This window comes from Crotalus tigris, unplaced genomic scaffold (genome assembly GCF_016545835.1).
Source record: "Crotalus tigris isolate CLP2741 ecotype Arizona unplaced genomic scaffold, ASM1654583v1 scf7180000020842.166937, whole genome shotgun sequence".
In the NCBI taxonomy this organism is placed as follows: domain Eukaryota; kingdom Metazoa; phylum Chordata; class Lepidosauria; order Squamata; family Viperidae; genus Crotalus; species Crotalus tigris.
Genome location: NW_024098211.1, coordinates 25,385 through 42,500, shown reverse-complemented (window position 1 = coordinate 42,500; position 17,116 = coordinate 25,385). Strand labels below are relative to the sequence as shown.

The window sequence follows — 17,116 nt, the reverse complement described above, 5'->3', positions numbered from 1 at the left end:
CAGGACAAATGCAGAGCCAAGTCCATGACGTTAGCTTTGGCCCATCTCCAACTCGGTGTGACATGCTCCCTCAGACACGGCACGAGGAATCAGCAACAACAGACTCTCTTCCTGGCCAAGAAGACTCAGTCCATGAATCTCCTTTGGTGATTCATAATATTTCACGTTGCCACAAAAGTGCTGATTTTTCCAAGTCCAGATCAGCTGAAGATCATTCATGGACGCTGGAGACACGGCAAGAGGAGAACGGAAACCTTTACGAAGGGATGGATGTTGTGGTGAGGACCAATGAAAGGAAAGAAGCGAGTCAAAGACTGAGCAATCGTTCCTCGGAAGAGGAGGAGTTAAATTTAGATGGGGCACAAAGAAATGTTTTGTTCCAGGTATCTTCCAAAGAAGTGGAGAACCGTTCAAATGTTGATGATGAAATAGGAGATTTGGAGAAAAACATTCTCAGCTGCCTTGTTCTTCATCTCCAGGAAGAGGAAGAGAGCGACGTGGAAGTGAGCAACTCTCTTTCACTAAAGGAAAACATCCCAGCCAATTGTAATATAAGCAGTCTGAACTGTGATGAATCAGAGTCAGACCAAAAACAGTTATCAACAGCAATGAGGCCACAGTTTGCAGAGATGGAGGCACTGGAGTTGGCAGGCAGTGAGGAAAAGAGAGAGGAGAATTTGAATGGGAGCAAAACGAAAACAAATCTGGAGGAAGTACAGTTGCCACACAATGACTCAGAAGAACAAGAATGGACTGTGCAAGCAACAATACCCTCCATGCCTATCAGATTGGGCCAGGACACACTCAGTTCTTTGGAAAACAGTTTGGCCCTTTCTGGTTTAAACAATAACAGTTCTGGAGAATTTGCTTTCTCTTTCAAGGAGGTGTCCTCAGCAGATCACTCTCCAGCATCAGCTTGTGCATTGCCTGAACCTTGTGTCCAAACAACTACTAGAATGATCCTTGCAGGGTTTCAGACAGATAGTGGAAGCCCAGAGACACAGGCTGCCATATATCACAGCTCTGGACAAGTGGAACACTTTGGCATCTATGACAAAGAGAGCAAAATGTCCTGTTGTGATCAAGATGGCTCACAAACCACTGTGGATGTTGGAAAAGAGGACATTGGAAATGAAAATGTAAGGAGTGCTGATGACGAGCAAGTAACACAATTGTTTACAGATGTAGCATTAGACATCGACACCCAACATCTTCATGATTCCCAGCCTGTGGGCTTTTCTTCTGATTCTGACCAGAATCCTGTCCCATCATTGAGGACAATAGCAGCAGCCCTTCTGCAAGAAGATCCTAGCGAGGGAGCCACGGATGGGACTGTCAGTTATGCAGGAGATGAGTCAGGTTTACATTTGTCCAGTCAACTGGACAGAGCGAGATGTGATGAAGATTCAGCAGTGGACAGTGATGGAGATGGTCATCTGCCCGCTTTTGGTGAGGACTTCCTTGAAGACATTCAGAGTTCTACCTCCAGAATCCTCCCCAACCCATCTCTAGAAGAAGGCCTGTCCAATATAGCCAAAGAGATGATAAAGTTGAGTCTGTCTTCCTGGGATTCAGAGCAAGACACTGCCGAAAATGATGTGAAGTCCCATCAACAGCTGAAACCCACAATGGAGGATGCCGGGTTATCGGGGAAGGAAGCAGCAGCAGAGACACATTGTGTGGCACAAGATAGCTTAACCAGTGAGTCACCCTGTTTTTCAGTTCTTGGAAAAGAGAGAACAGAATGTGACTCTGAAGCTGACAGCCTTCCATCTTGCTGGACTCTCTTTGCAAAAAGCACCGATGCGGTTCATCTAGCACAACCTTTGGCGCCACTTCTAGTGGGAGACTCTGAGCAAACTATGGCCCTTGAATATGTTTCACTCTTATCTTCAAGGCAGCCTCTCCAGTTTGTAAGCCCCCCACCCATGGCAAATGCCCAGCCAGTTCCCCCAGGCCTTAATCCCAGAAGTCCTGACCAACACCTAGAACAATTGCCCTCTTCCAGCCAGGTTAATCCATTAGTCCCCAAATCTTCTGCCAATCAAACTGTTTCGGAGCCTTCACCCTTAGCCCCTGAAACCAGAGTATCTGAGCAGCTTTCCACCTCTGAAAGGGACTCAGATCCGTGCTGCCAAGTTCCACATTTGGTACACCACTCTAGGCAGTCTGTACCGGTGCCACGCCATGCCAGTTCACCTATTCTGTCTAGACGTTCTGTGTTTCCTTCACTTAGTAGCAGTGCAGCTTCCCAGCGGAATAACTCTAAACAGATCACACAACCTGCAGCTGCTGGAGCAGGCCACAACTTCCTGACACAACCTCCACACAGTGCTGTGAGCAGGGCGTCTCAGAGTTCCCGATCAGATTCCACTCCCAGGAAGCATCTCACTGTCAGGGGCAGCCCCTCTGCACAGTGGAGGACCGAGGCTTCAGAAAGCAGCCCTCTTGACTTCCGTACAGGAAGTGAGGAACAGATACCTCCTAGTCCACCAACTGGCAGTCGGTGGAACCCATCCTCTATTTCCAAACCAGGTGACCTTGTCCTGATTTCAAGCTTGGACAGTAGAATGGAAGAGGTCTCTGGTCTTCCGTTGGCCAAGTCAACTCCACAAAACATGTGTAACCCATGCCCTGAGTTGGATCTTTCTTTGTCGGACTTGCAAGGTCAACTTTTAGGGAGCGATGCGACGGGAGCAGACTCCTTCAGCAGCCTTCCAGAAACAGTGTCCCGGATTGCGGATATGCCTGATGGAAGGTCTTTTCACCACACTTTCCGTCCCCCAGTACATCGTGAGACTAAGCCCACAAATGTAAGGCAGCCTCCTTCTCTTTTAGCGTTTACTAACCCAGTGCACTTTCTCCAGCTTGGACCTCCTTCTCCCCCAAGTGTTCCATATCCAGGGGTGCATCAGGCTGAATTGCAGGATCCCCAGTGGCCCAAGCAGCAGACCAGGAGTGCAGAAGACCCAGTTGCACTTCTCTCTGAAGGGCCAAGAAGTTTCAGAAAACCCCTTGACAAATCAGTGGGGGAACCTGTTTGCTCGACGATTCATAGGAAAGCTGTGGAGGGCAGACACGTGCGCCTGGAGAAGTCCTCCAGCTGTCCGGACAAAAACACCCTTGGGTTGGGTACCAAAGAATCTGCTTTTGGCACGAGGAAGCAGGAGGCAGCAGTCAAGCAGCGCGCAAAGAGCAAAGACTGGCATCGACACTGCATAAGGAAGATTTCTATACCGACGGATGGCGCCATAGGTGAGCATTTTTTTCAAGATGGCAGGAAAAATAAATGCTGTAGAGGAACGAGGAGACAAAACTTGCTTCTATAAATACTTAACTCTTCTTCTATTCTAGTAGAATGTCTTAGTTTAGCATTACAGGTAGTCCTTGACTTACAACGGCTCTGAAAAATGAGCATTTTTCACAGTGGCCCTGTGGTTGCGGTGATCAAAGTTCAGACGCTGGGCAACCGACTCGTATTTAGGCGGTTGCCTTGTCCCAGGGTCACGCGACCAAGTTTTGCGACTTGCTGATGAAGCCACTTAACAACGAGGTTACTAACTTAACAAGCTGCAGTGATTCGCTTAACCAGGGTGGCAAGAGCTGTAGTAAAATGGGACAAAATTCACTTAAGAAAGGTCTCACTTAGCAACAGAAGTTGTGAGCTCAGCCGTCGTTAGTTGAGGACTATCTATCTGCATGTTGATCAGCGGTGCCTGCAGGGTGGGGTCAAAAAAGTCAAGATGGCAGTAATCATCTTATATATATATATTTATATATATGTCTTTGGTTATTCGGGTTTTCTCCCGCGTCAAATTGTAAGTGTCTTGGTGATGTTTCGACGAAGTCCCATTCGTCATCTTCAGACTGGTGTTTTCAGCTTCGTGCTTCTAGGAGCAACCTATGGAAGCACGAAGCCCAAAACACTAGAAGCACGAAGCCTAGAAGCATGAAGCCGAAAACACCAGCCTGAAGATGACGAATGGGACTTCGTCGAAATGTTGCCAAGACACTTACAATTTGACGCGGGAGAAAACCCGAATAACCAAACACACACACACACACACACACACACACACACATATATATAGTTTTATTTTAAAAGTTTTTTCTTCACATAAAATACAAATAGAAATGATGGCAACCGGAAAAAAGGGGGAGGAAAAGAAGCAGAGATGAAGATAAAGGGAAGGAAGAAGGGGAAAGAGGTCAAAAGCCACTTTTTCAATGCCTGCAATTGGTTCTTAGATCTCTAAGGATCTCAGCGCAGCTGTGCATTCGGTCACCTTCACTCCCTGGTCATCAGTGACCTTGTCTGAAAGGCCTTGACCGAATCCCAGAGATTCCACTCTTTAACTTCTGTGCCTCCTGCTCTTCCTTTTCAGAAGTCCCAGCCCCTCTCCACTCGAAGGAGGAAGCCGTGGGACACAAAGAGAAAGGCAATCACTTGGACTTTGTGAAGTACGGGTGAGTCTCTTCTCGTCAGTTGTTTGCCTTCCATGCTGGGGAAATCCTCTCTCCCACAGAGGTGGGCCTGTGCAGAAGAGGGATAGGATAGGATAGGATAGGATAGGACAGGACAGGACAGGACAGGACAGGACAGGATAGGATAGATAGGGTAGGGTAGGGTAAGGTAGGGTAGGGTAGAAAATAGAAAATAAAGAATAGAACAGAACAGAACAGAATAGAAAATATGGAATAGAATATAACAGAAAATATGGAATGGAATGGAATAGAAAAAATAGAATAGAATAGAATAGAATAGAATAGAATAGAATAGAATAGAATAGAATAGAATAGAATAGAATAGAATAGAATAGAATAGAATAGAATAGAAAATATGAAATGGAATGGAACGGAACAGAACAGAATAGATGGAATGGAATAGAATATGGAATGAAATAGAATAGAATAGAATAGAATAGAATAGAATAGAATGGAATGGAATGGAATGGAACAGAATGGAACGGAACAGAATAGATGGAATGGAATATGGAATGAAATAGAATAGAATAGAATGGAATGGAAATAGAGTAGAGTAGAATAGAATAGAATAGAATAGAATAGAATAGAATAGAATAGAATAGAATAGAATAGAATAGAATAGAATATGGAATGGAATGGAATGGAATAGTATCTGGAAGGGACCTTGGAGGTCTTCTAGTCCAGCCCCCTGCTCAAGCAGGAGAACCTATACCATTTCAGATAAGTGACTGTCTGATTACTTCCTTATTTGTGAAAATAAGAAAGCCAGGATATAAATAAGTGAATAAATAAAAAAAGGCTCTGAAGGGAAGCTGAGAGTTAGGGGACTCCACATAGAGGGAAGCTGACTTCTGGCTTCCATGACTCAGAAAAGCTCACCCTTCTTGGCTCTTAGGATGAGGCCTGCTGGTGTGGACCATCTCAGAAGGGCTTCCTCCGTCAGCGAGGAAGGATGACCATTTATGGCAGAGCAATCAGGGGTCAGAGAGTTGAGAAGGAAGCCACCCGGCTACAAAAGGCAGTTCTTTGGCAGGAAGCAATGAGCACATTCTTATAAACAGACAGTGTTAATTCTGATTAAAAAAAAATCTCGAGCCAAGTTGTAAAAGACAGACCTGCAGTACACAGTCTGCAGTCCTTGGCTTACAACAGTTCGTTTAGTGACAATTCAAAATTAGAACGCTGCTGGAAAAGGGGACTGACGACCATTTTTTGCACTGGCGAACTTTGCAGCCTCCCCGCGGTCGTGTGATCACAATTCAGACGCTTGGCAACGGATTCATATTTACGACCGCTGCTACGGTTGTGCGATCCCCTTTTGCGGCCTTCGGCCTTCCTTCACAACCGTGTCACTAATTTAACAACTGCAGCGTGGCAAGAAAGGTCGTAAAATGGGTCAAAAATTCACTTAACAGGTGTCTCTCTCAGCAACAGAAATTTTAGGCTCCATTGTGGCCGTACATCGAGGACTCCCTGTACTATCTTGATCAAAGGAGACATAAAGTAAGGCTGCTAAACTTTGATCCAGTCCCCTACAAGACAGCGGCAAAGTAACCTTAGTAATCTTTAAGAAGTGTGGACTTCAACTCCCAGAATTCCCCAGCCACCACGGTGCTTAGGTTGAGAAAGACTGCTCTAACCTTTTGCTGCCATCTACTGGATCATCTGAATTTTGAAGCCCAGATCTGACAGGATTGTGGGTTGATGGAGTTACTTAAGATGGGGGGGGGAGGACAAATTTAGGCCAAGTTTAAGGGACAGCTCTTTTTCCTTTTTAAAAATATGCTTTATGGCAGGGGTCTTCAAACTTGGCCCTTTGATGACTTGTGGACTTCATCTCCCAGAATTCCTCAGCCAGGCACGCCTGCCTGGCTGAGGAATTCTGGGAGTTGAAGTCCACAAGTCATCAAAGGGCCAAGTTTGAAGACCCCTACGTTATGGGGAGGGAAGCACAGAACAAGCACTGGGGAAAACATCCGCAAAAACAACATCATCTGGACTGCCTCCAGCTGTCCTATGCCAATTAAGAATAAGATTTCATAATAAAGTCTGCAGGTGTAGACACTTGATATCAAGGAGACAATTTTGCATGACTTAATTCCAGTGGTGGGATTCAACCGGTTCGCACCACTTCGGCAGAACCGGTAGCTAATTTTTTGGTTGCCCAGGCCCAGAACGGACTTCCAGAAGCGGCATCCATGCAGAGAACTGGTTGTTCACCCATTTGAATCCCACCACTGCTTAATTCCGGATTGCAGGCAGTCCTCCTTTGCAAGCGAAATAAATTCTTCCCCTGATCTTTAAAAACAACAAAAAAAAAGCAATTCCCACGGCTCGTTTTTCTAAACTTCAGTTCATGTTCATCTCCCCGGAGGTTGGGTAGATTTGAACACACTGTTCTCTCCATTTTGGCCCACGCTCCCCTAGCACAGCTTTGCTTTGTAGATTTTTCTCCTAATATAATGCCTGTTTATGTGCGCTTTCACCAAGGCATTGCATTTTCCCACACGTGTTTTCGGCTGCAAACCTATCCTGTGGTCTCAAGAAAAAAAAAAGCAATTTTTTTCCCCCTGTCGATGTGCAATTAGAATAAATTCAAATAACAATCTAAACAAGTGAATTTTGCCCAAATGTTTAGGTGTAATTGATGAAAACCAACTCCTTTGGAGGACTTCTTAATTTTCCTTTTTTTTTAAAAAAATTTTTTTTTCTCTTCCTTGAAAGAGAGAAGAAAACAACAGAAACAATAGAAAATATCAAACGCCGACGCTCCAGACTGATTAATTCATGTAAGTGTTATTTCTCTTGGTATGTTTGTGGCTTCCCCGCCCCCTCCGTTAAACAGGGGTTAAACGTGTTCCTTTATTTGGATTTTAATAACAGGTACTTGACTACAATAGTTGATTTAGTGACAGTTTGAAGTTACAAATTATATATAATTTATTAATTTTCCAATTTTACATTTGATTATTTAAAAAATAACGTGGTGACTGGGTTAATCAATAGTTCAATAACAAAATCTTTAGTGCAAATCTCAGGTTACAACATCAGATATTTCTTCTCTTTTTCCGTTTACTGTCTTGTATTCAAGCTAGTACAATTCTAGTTATATCAACTCAATAAAAACATCATTATTACATTTATCAATAAATTTTTAGCTTACATGTATCTTAATTACATTCAATCTTCATAAATAATCCATATCCTGTTATTAATTTTTACATAAATTTTAATTTCTCATCAATATTCCAATTTAACCTTTAATATCCACCCTTTTGCAAACTTCTGACCAGCAAAGTCCAAAGGGGGAGGACAGATTGACTAAAATCATGTTGCTAATTTAATAAATGCAGTGATTCACTTAACAACGGAGGCAAGAAAAGTCATAAAATGGGGCAAAATTCACTCAACAACCTAACCACACACATCTGGGGCTCAGCTGTGGTCACACGTCAAAATAGGTAAGGTTTGAAGAAAACAATACCCTTGGAAAAATCCAAGATGTCCTGTTTTGTATGTAGTATTGATTCAGCAAAACATATTGATCAAGAAAGATACTGGTCAAAAGAAAAAGATTAAAGTGAAAATTTAGAAAATAGATGATGGGACCTACCAGAGAGAATATTTAAAAAAGAAACATTTGTTTGAATATGGTTAAAGAAATAGAAAAGATTTTGAATACATATGTCATTCTAAGAGATGTTGCAATCGTCATAATTGTGAAAAATAATCATAAATCACTTTTTTCAGTGCCGTTGTAATTTCTTCGGTCACTAAACAACCTGTTGTAAATTTCTTTTCCCATATATTTTATTGATTTTTTAAAACATAAATCACTTAATAGTTGGTAAACAGTGTGTTTGCTGGGTTTACATTTGTAAAGAAAAATCATTAACAATTGGTTTCTGTAATCCATAATCCACATGGTACATTTAGTTGATTTCCCCTTTTCCCCAAAATGTCTACTTTGCAAACCTTGAATTAATACAGTTCTTATTATTTTGATAAATAACAGTTACATATATGATCCCCCCCCAATATTCTTAGAAATAATGATCACATCAATATAACATTTCTTTTCTATCTAATCATTCTGGTTGCCTCATCTTACATCCTGTTACAGTCCTTATTTTAAATTTGTTTCTCCCATAAAGTTCAAGGTATTCTTGCTGGTTAAGATCTTCTCGACAGTTAATTACATTTAAAGATTTAAATCCATTTTTCCCATATAAACCATCTCAACATTTTTACATTTCTTAAAGAATAGGTAAAAACAGTATAAACAAAAGGAAAAGAGAGCAAGAGTGAAGAAACATTAAAAGTAAAATACTACTTAAAATATATATTCCTCCTAAGCTAATATATAGTCACTCCCAAGATTTCCTTCACTTTCGGAGGTATTTTGCTTCTTGGGGATCGTTTCCAGGACATTAGTGTGGAATGGAAAAGGGAAAATCAGATTCCTCACCCAGTTTCAAGCACGCTGTTTACTGTTGTGCTGGTTAGTTCTTTTGGACTTTGGTTGCAAGTAGCTTGGGCTGATCAGGGAAATACAGCCTTTCTCCTGTCGGGTTAGAAGGCTTTCCTCAAGACGAATGGAATGACCACCGTCATTCCAGAATCACTGAGGCACCCTTCTTTCTTTGCCGCCTCTCTGAGGCAGTTTGGACCCATTAGGGCAGTGGTTTTCAACCTGTGGGTTGGGACGCCATTTGGGGCTGAATGACCATTTCACGGGTGTCGCCAAACAACGCAGTCCGCCATTTTCCCCCCCTTTTCCTTAGCTGTGCTCCTCCCTTTTATTCTATTGGCTTTTGAAAGCCAATAGAACAGACTCTCTTGAATAGAGTCTAATTCTATTGGCTTTCAAAAGCCAATAGGAATTGTCCAGGCTGTCTCTGCCCTGCCGAGCCCGCCAAAAGTCCCATTCTGCAAATGGTGCTGCACCAGTTGAGTAGTCCTCGACTTACGACCGGTTGAGTAGTCCTCGACTTACGACCAGTTGGGGGTCGCAGCATTAAAAAGATTGAGAACCACTGCATTAGGGTGTCCAGGCAGGACAAAAATTAGACACTAGGGTGCGGTGGTCCGCAAGCCTGCAACCAGTCGCTACCGCGCAGGACCGGAAGTCCACACCCTGTTGTAAGTTGAGGACTGTCTGTAATTGCAACAGACTTAGGATCTCTTATGGAATCCATTTTTTTTCCCACAGCCAAATTGCTCTACCAGGAATATAGTGACGATGCCCTGAACAAAGCCATCCAGAGCCAAAAACAGATCGATTCCCTGTCCGAAGAGGCGGAACCGCTATCCCCAAAGCTGCGGAGGAAAATGCCGATCTCTCAGGACTCCTACTTGCAACGCCTGTCCGTCTCGTCGGGCTCTTCCCTGTGGCAGGACATCCCCATGGTGCGAGGCAGCACCATGCTGCTTAGCATGACCCGCGAGGAGCAGAAGCTGCAGGAGGTAAAGGACGAGAACCCTCATCCGATCTAGAGGGTTACGAGCACTGGGTGGGACATGGCAATGAATAGCACTGGCACTTAGACTTATATACCGCTTCATAGTGGGTCACAGCCCTCTCTAAGCAGTTTACAGAGTCGGCATATTTGCCCCCAATGATCTGGGTCCTCGGAAGGATGGATGACGGAGTGAACCTTGAGCCACATCAGGATCGAACTCCTGACAGTAGGCAGAGTTTGCCTGCAATGCTGCCTTCTAAGCAGTGAGCCTGTACGGCTTAGATAGCCATAGCACTTAGACTTATATACCATTTGACAGTACTTTACAGCACTCTCTAAGCCAGGGGTAGGCAACCTTGGCTCTTTTATGACTCGTGGACTTGAACTCTGCTGGCTCAGGAATTCTGGGAGTTGAAGTCCACGAGTCATAAAAGAGCCAAGGTTGCCTACCCCTGCTCTAAGCGGTATTGCCCCCCCCCAAATTATCTGGGTCCTCATTTTACTGACCTCCGAAGGATGGAAGGCTGAGTCAGCCTTGAGGCGGTCAGGGTCGAACTCCTGACAGCAGACAGAGTTTACTTGCAGTACTGCACTCTAGCCACTGCACCACTACGGTTCCTTGAAATTCCTAGCTCTGTCCTAATATGCAGAGATGGAGGGTAGGAAAACAGCCCCCCCCACCTCTCTCTGATCCATGGGAGCAACAGGGGCCGACAAAAAAAGATGGGAGCCATTCCAGAGAAACGCAGTAACTGTTGAATAAGTGATATGGTCATTTCTTGGTTGGGAAGAACCAGCACTTGGCTGGAATCTGCTCTGATCTAATAGGTGGTCTGAAGTTAGACAGGGAAAGATATTTCTGCTACACTAATAAATAATCCAACTCTTATGCAGAAGCACACCCTGCTGACTTCGTTAGGGATTACACCCAAGTTAAACGCATAAAGGATTTCAGTCTTAAAGCTCGGGACAATGAGATCACCGAGGCCAGCAATCTGGCAGAAGTGGAACAGCCAAAATAATGCAAAAGCATCTCTCCATTTTTTAAAAGGAGAATAGATTCCTAGACAGAGAGGACTGCAAAAGAGAAGGGTGATAGCGGACAGGCCTAAGAAAGAAAGAGAGCCATGAAATTGGACTTAAATCTCAATCTGGGCAGGTAGAAGGCAGGGCTGACTCCCCAATCTAGCCAGTTTTTTAAAAAAAAAATTCTTCCATTTACTGCAACGACTGATCTGATTTGAGTTGAACCAGAGGGCTGCCCCATATTTCCTCTGGAGGATGAGATCAGAAATGAAATGCTAGCTCCTCCTCTGTCAAATTTGGGCGTTTCGTCTGGAAGGAAATCTAATTGTGGACCCGGGGACGTGTTTTTTTTTTTCTCTCTTCTTAAAAACAGGCCAAGTTTGAACTGATTGCATCCGAGGCCTCTTACCTGCGGAGCCTGAACGTAGCCGTGGACCACTTCCAGCACTCCCCGGAGCTTCAGGGCGTTTTAAGCACTCAGGACAGACAGTGGCTTTTCTCCCGCCTTCAGGATGTCCGGGACGTTAGCGCCAAGTGAGTTCTCTTTCTCCCATTCTCAAAAGCCAACCGCTAATACACTGAGCAGAGGGCAGGAGAAGAAGCAGTGGGTGGAAGCTTATTAAAGAGAGAACCAACCTAGAAGGACTTCTCCTGCTTGAGCAGGGGGCTGGACTAGAAGACCTCCAAGGTCCCTTCCAGATTCTATTCTATTCTATTCTATTCTATTCCTTATTCTATTCTATTCTATTCTATTCTATTCTATTCTATTCTATTCCTTATTCTGTTCTATTCTGCTCTGCTCTACTCTACTCTACTCTACTCTACTCTATTCTATTCCTTATTCTATTCTATTCCTTATTCTGTTCTATTCTGCTCTGCTCTGCTCTGCTCTGCTCTGCTCTACTCTACTCTACTCTACTCTACTCTACTCTATTCTATTCCTTATTCTATTCTATTCCTTATTCTGTTCTATTCTGCTCTGCTCTGTTCTGCTCTGCTCTACTCTACTCCACTCTACTCTACTCTACTCTACTCTATTATTATTATTCTATTCTGTTATTATTCTGTTCTCCTATTCTGTTCTATTCTATTCTATTCCGTTCCATTCCATTCCATATTTTCTGTTCTGTTTTGTTCTGTTCTAGTCTAGTCTAGTCTAGTCTCCTATTCTATTCTACTCTACTCTACCATACTCTACTCTACTCTACTCTACTCTACTCTACTCTATTGTGTTTTGTTCCGTTCCATTCCGTTCCATATTTTCTGTTCTGTTCTGTTCTGTCGCTTCCCTCACACCAACCTACCCAAGTAAGGTGGTTTTCCCCCCCTCCCCCATTGGGGTCAACAATGGCCCTTCCATTCTTCTGAGAGAAGGATCACAAGTCAACCACCCAAATGCAATAATGGCGTTCTGCTTCTCTTTCATGATGTAACCTGATGCTGCCTGCAGCTTCCTCTTTGAACTGGAAGAGAAGCTCGAGGAGAACATGTTCACCTTCAACGTCTGTGACGTGGCGCTCAGAAATGCACCAGAATTTCGCAGGGTTTACTTGCCGTATGTGACCAACCAGACCTATCAGGACCAGACTTTTCAGAGACTGATGTAAGAACCTGAAGATGCCTTCCAGTTGCTTCTCCCTTTTTCTAGTGCTCTGCAAAAGCTTTTTAAGCCAAGTCATCTTTCTTCTCCTGGAATTACAGCTTGGTACTGCAATTGATGCATGTTTGTATGTTAAGGCAGGGGTCTTCAAACTTGGCCCTTTGATGACTTGTGGACTTCAACTCCCAGAATTCCTCAGCCAGCATGCCTAGCTGAGGAATTATGGGAGTTGAAGTCCAGGGGTCTTCAAAGTTGGCCCTTTGATGACTTCAACTCCCATGCGTGCCTGGCTGAGGAATTCTGGGAGTTGAACAAGTTATCAAAGGGCCAACTTTGAAGACCCCTGTGTTAAGACATGACAGAAAATGTCCAATGTTCTCACTTCTCGACGTACTTTGAAGGCAAGCGTGGTACCCAAGCTGGCTTAAATGTTGCTTGCCTGAACGAAGTTGTCAGACTAGACTCACAAATCAGAGACAAACCAACATTCGGTTGAACGGTCCTTTGTATCTCGGTATTGGGCAGGCGAAGAAAGTTTGTTCCTGGAATCATTTTATAAGCTTGTTTCAGTTTAACTTTTCATCGTAGGCAGGATCCAATCTGAGTCGGTCACCAGGACTAGAGGCTTATTCTTCCGAGCTTTTGGACTCATACTAGAGCCCATCCTAAGGGAACATCTCTCTACTGGAATATGTGCTTTGCGTTATTCTATGCATCGTATTTATGTGGCATTCCTATTGGTTGATAGGTGTGTTGAGGACCGATGATTGTGTTCTTGTTTCTTTGTGCTGCCAAGCCCTCGGCTCCTAAGCCCCTGATAAGCTGATGGTTAATCAACACTCCTGTTGATTGACAAGGGGCCCGTTTCCCAGGCTTCCATCATTTCCCTGGCTGTTTTTGTACCTACTCGGCCAACAATCTTAGTAGCTGCGAAATTGAACGTTCGTTGCAGTGTGAGGCTACCAATGAGTTTGGGTCTCCTGGTCTGACCCGCTCACTTGTGTTCTCGCAATCTGGTGGTTAGCTTCCTCCCCATCTGTCCTACATAGTCACAGGGACAATCCGTGCCAGGGATCCAGTAGATTACATTAGAAGTATCTCCCACCTCCAAGTGATTTTTTTGCAATGCACGGTTTCATTGTATCCTTTATAATATAGATTAGTACTGATTTCAGTGAGAAATGTCCAGCAGTTCTTAACAAACGTGTTGTGTTTTGATGAGCTGGACCTCAAGTCTTTCCCACCGAGCCTCCTTTAGATCCCAGCCTCCGACTTCTACCGCACAATGTGTCACACCTCCCTTTTTCTTCCCGCTGCCTAGGAATGGGGTTCCTGCTTTCCAACAGGTCTTGGAGAAACTGGAAAGTGACCCGCTGTGCCAGCGTCTCTCCCTCAAATCCTTCCTCATTCTCCCATTCCAGCGCATCACACGATTGAAGCTTCTTCTCCAGGTAGGAAGACTTGACTGGCCAAAATTCCCCTATTCTATTCTATTCTATTCTATTCTATTCTATTCTATTCTATTCTATTCTATTCTATTCTATTCTATTCTATTCTATTCTATTCTATTCTATTCTATTCCATATTCTACTCTACTCTACTCTACTCTATTCTATTCCATATTTTATATTCTGTTCTGTTCTAGTCTACTCTAGTCTAGTCTCTGCTCTTCTCTTCTCTTCTATTCTACTCTACTCTACTCTATTCTATTCTATTCCATATTTTCTGTTCTGTTCTGTTCTAGTCTACTCTACTCTACTCTAGTCTAGTCTCTAGACTCTTCTCTTCTGTTTACTCTATTCTATTCCATATTTTATGCTCTATTCTATTCTATTCTATTCTATTCTATTCTATTCTATTCTATTCTATTCTATTCTATTCTATTCTATTCTATTCTATTCTATTCTATTCTATTCTATTCTATATTCCTATATTCTGTTCTGTTCTGTTCTGTTCTACTCTATATTCTATTCCATATTTTATGCTCTATTCTATTCTATTCTATTCTATTCTATTCTATTCTATTCTATTCTATTCTATTCTATTCTATTCCATTCCATTCCATTCCATTCCATTTTCTATTCTATTCTATTCTATTCTACTCTACTCTACTCTACTCTACTCTACTCTACTCTACCCTATTCCCTTTGAGAATAAGATAGCAGATGTTAATCAGGTTTTCTAGCAAAGATCTCTAGATAGAAATTGTGGTGTTCCCCCATTTCCTGTTCTAAGCTGCTGGAGAGAAGGGGCTGTGAGATCAGTTTGAGTTCAAAACCGATGACTAATTTAAAAAAAGGATTAGAAAATATAGAAGCCCTCCTTCTTTTTAGCTTTTCACAGAGAGCTAGTTTGGTGATTAAGGCACCAGGCTAGAAAATGGGAGACTGTGAGTTCCAGTCTCGCCTTAGGCATGAAAGCCAGCCAGGTGACCTTGGGCCAGTTCACCTCTCTCTCTCTCAGTTCAACCCACCTCACAGGGTTGTCATTGTGGAGAAAGTAGGAGGAAGATGTGTTGGACAGGTTTGCCAATTGGAGTTATTTGTAAAAATGGTAAAGGCGGGATACAAAATGAATGAATGAATGAATAAACTAATAAATAAACCATGCTTTCCTTCTGCAGAACATCTTAAAAAGAATTCCACCTGGGGCCGACGAAGAGGTACAAGCCACCCAGGCATACGATGCTCTTGAGAAGGTAAAAGCCTTTCAGAATCTGGTTTTCAGACGTCCATTATCTCTCCTCTCCTCACACAAAAATCTCCCTTCAGCTCAGAAGCTGAAATAGCCCAGGGGTTTGAGGGGTTCCCCCCCCCCCTTTTTGGAATACAGAGGCAGGATAATATTCTACCTCTTTGTAAGAGTAGGAATGGAAAGGAAAGTATTTAGTGTGCCCCTGAATGTAAATGTATTTAATGAATAGAGTAGAGTAGAGTAGAGCAGAATAGAATAGAATAGAGAATGAATAGAATAGAATAGAATAGAATTATTACCCCTGAATTGTATCTGAAGAGGGATGAGAAGGAAGAAAGGAGAGGAGAGAGAAAAGAGTAAAGGAGGGGAGAAGGAAGTAGGAAGGTTGGAGGAGAAGAGGAGAAGTGGGGAGAAAGGGGAGGAGAGTGGTGAAGGAAAGAGGAGAGGAAGAAGAGGGAAGTAGGGAAGAAAGGGAGAAAGAAGGTAGAGAAGAAGGAGTGTGGATACAGTGAAAGGGGAAATGGGCGAGCAACACCAAAAGTCATGTGTATGTATTTATTTCATTTTATCTTATATATTTTATATATATATATGAATGTAAAAAGAATGTATGTTAACATCTGATAAATATCATGGTATATGTATGGGGGAGAGTTTGGAAAAATAAAAAATAAAAAATTATTATTAGAGTAGAGTAGAATAGAATGGAAATATAGAATAGAATGGAAATATAGAATGGAATGGAATGGAATGGAATGGAAATATAGAATAGAATAGAACAGAACAGAACAGAACAGGAGCTGGAAGGAACCTTGGAGGTCTTCTAGTCCAGCCCCCTGCTCAAGCAGGAGAAGGAGAATGACAATACATAATTTCCCTCTACCTGCTAAAGAAGTTGCAACCTCTTTCCAACCAACCATCAAATCTATCCATTCTTTCATAGTAAAAATTGGTGATTTTTCAACTAATTTTCCCCCTTCTATTTTTTTCTAATCTGATGGCATTTTGCTCTCTACAGCTCATCAAAGATTGCAATGCAAACGTCCAGCGTATGAAGAGCACCGAAGAATTAATTCACTTAAGTCAAAATATGGAGTTTGAGTGCAAGGTAAAAAGAAAAAGAAACAAAATCCTGCAAGGAATCTGTTTTGGGTTCACAGGTCTTCTAGATGTATATAATCTTCCCCCATGCCCCAGGCCCAAAGGTTTTCGGAACTCAGAAACCCTTGTTAAAGATTTGCAGAACTAATATCCTTTTAACTTTTGTTTCAGCTCATGGTGCAAACAGAATTCTCAGGACCACAGTGGTAGATGAGGGCTAGATCAATACTCCAAATTTAATATACAGGTATTTCTGTAGAATTTAGAATAGGAAAGAATAAGAATAGAATCAGAATCAATCAGAATCAGAATCAGAATAGAATAGAATAGAATAGAAAATGGAATAGAAAATAGAAAATAGAATAGAGAATAGAATTAATAGAGAATAGAATAGAATAGAATAGAATAGAATAGAATATGGAATAGAATATAGAATAGAAAATTAGAATAGAAAATTAGAATAGAATAGAATAGAATAGAATTAATAGAAAATAGAATAGAATAGAATTAATAGAAAACAGAATAGAATAGAATTAATAGAAAATAGAATAGAATAGAATAGAATAACAGAGTTAGAAGGCACCTTGGAGGTCATCTAGTCCAACCCCCAGTTTAGGCAAGAAAACCTATACCATTTCAGACAAATAGTTGTCCAAATGACATATGACCATTTTTCAGAGTTAGGACTGTTGCAGCATCCCCATGGTCATGTGATTTATATTTGAATGCTTGACAACTGACTCAGATT

General features: G+C 42.4%; 1 protein-coding gene across 4 annotated transcripts in view; it reads left to right on the top strand.

Annotated features, from left to right (window-relative positions):
* Positions 1–17,116, top strand: part of LOC120319577 (rho guanine nucleotide exchange factor 5-like) — a 56,188-nt gene that overhangs the window by 31,960 nt on the left and 7,112 nt on the right. For all 4 annotated transcript variants that reach the window (XM_039368578.1, XM_039368579.1, XM_039368580.1 and 1 more), the window contains exons 2-10: positions 1–3,255; positions 4,386–4,467; positions 7,210–7,274; positions 9,698–9,951; positions 11,347–11,507; positions 12,424–12,576; positions 13,895–14,024; positions 15,197–15,271; positions 16,286–16,375. The exon at positions 1–3,255 is cut by the window's left edge and continues 466 nt beyond it. In XM_039368578.1, the coding sequence (XP_039224512.1) occupies positions 1–3,255; positions 4,386–4,467; positions 7,210–7,274; positions 9,698–9,951; positions 11,347–11,507; positions 12,424–12,576; positions 13,895–14,024; positions 15,197–15,271; positions 16,286–16,375 (4,265 nt within the window). The remainder of the gene's footprint in view (positions 3,256–4,385; positions 4,468–7,209; positions 7,275–9,697; positions 9,952–11,346; positions 11,508–12,423; positions 12,577–13,894; positions 14,025–15,196; positions 15,272–16,285; positions 16,376–17,116) is intronic.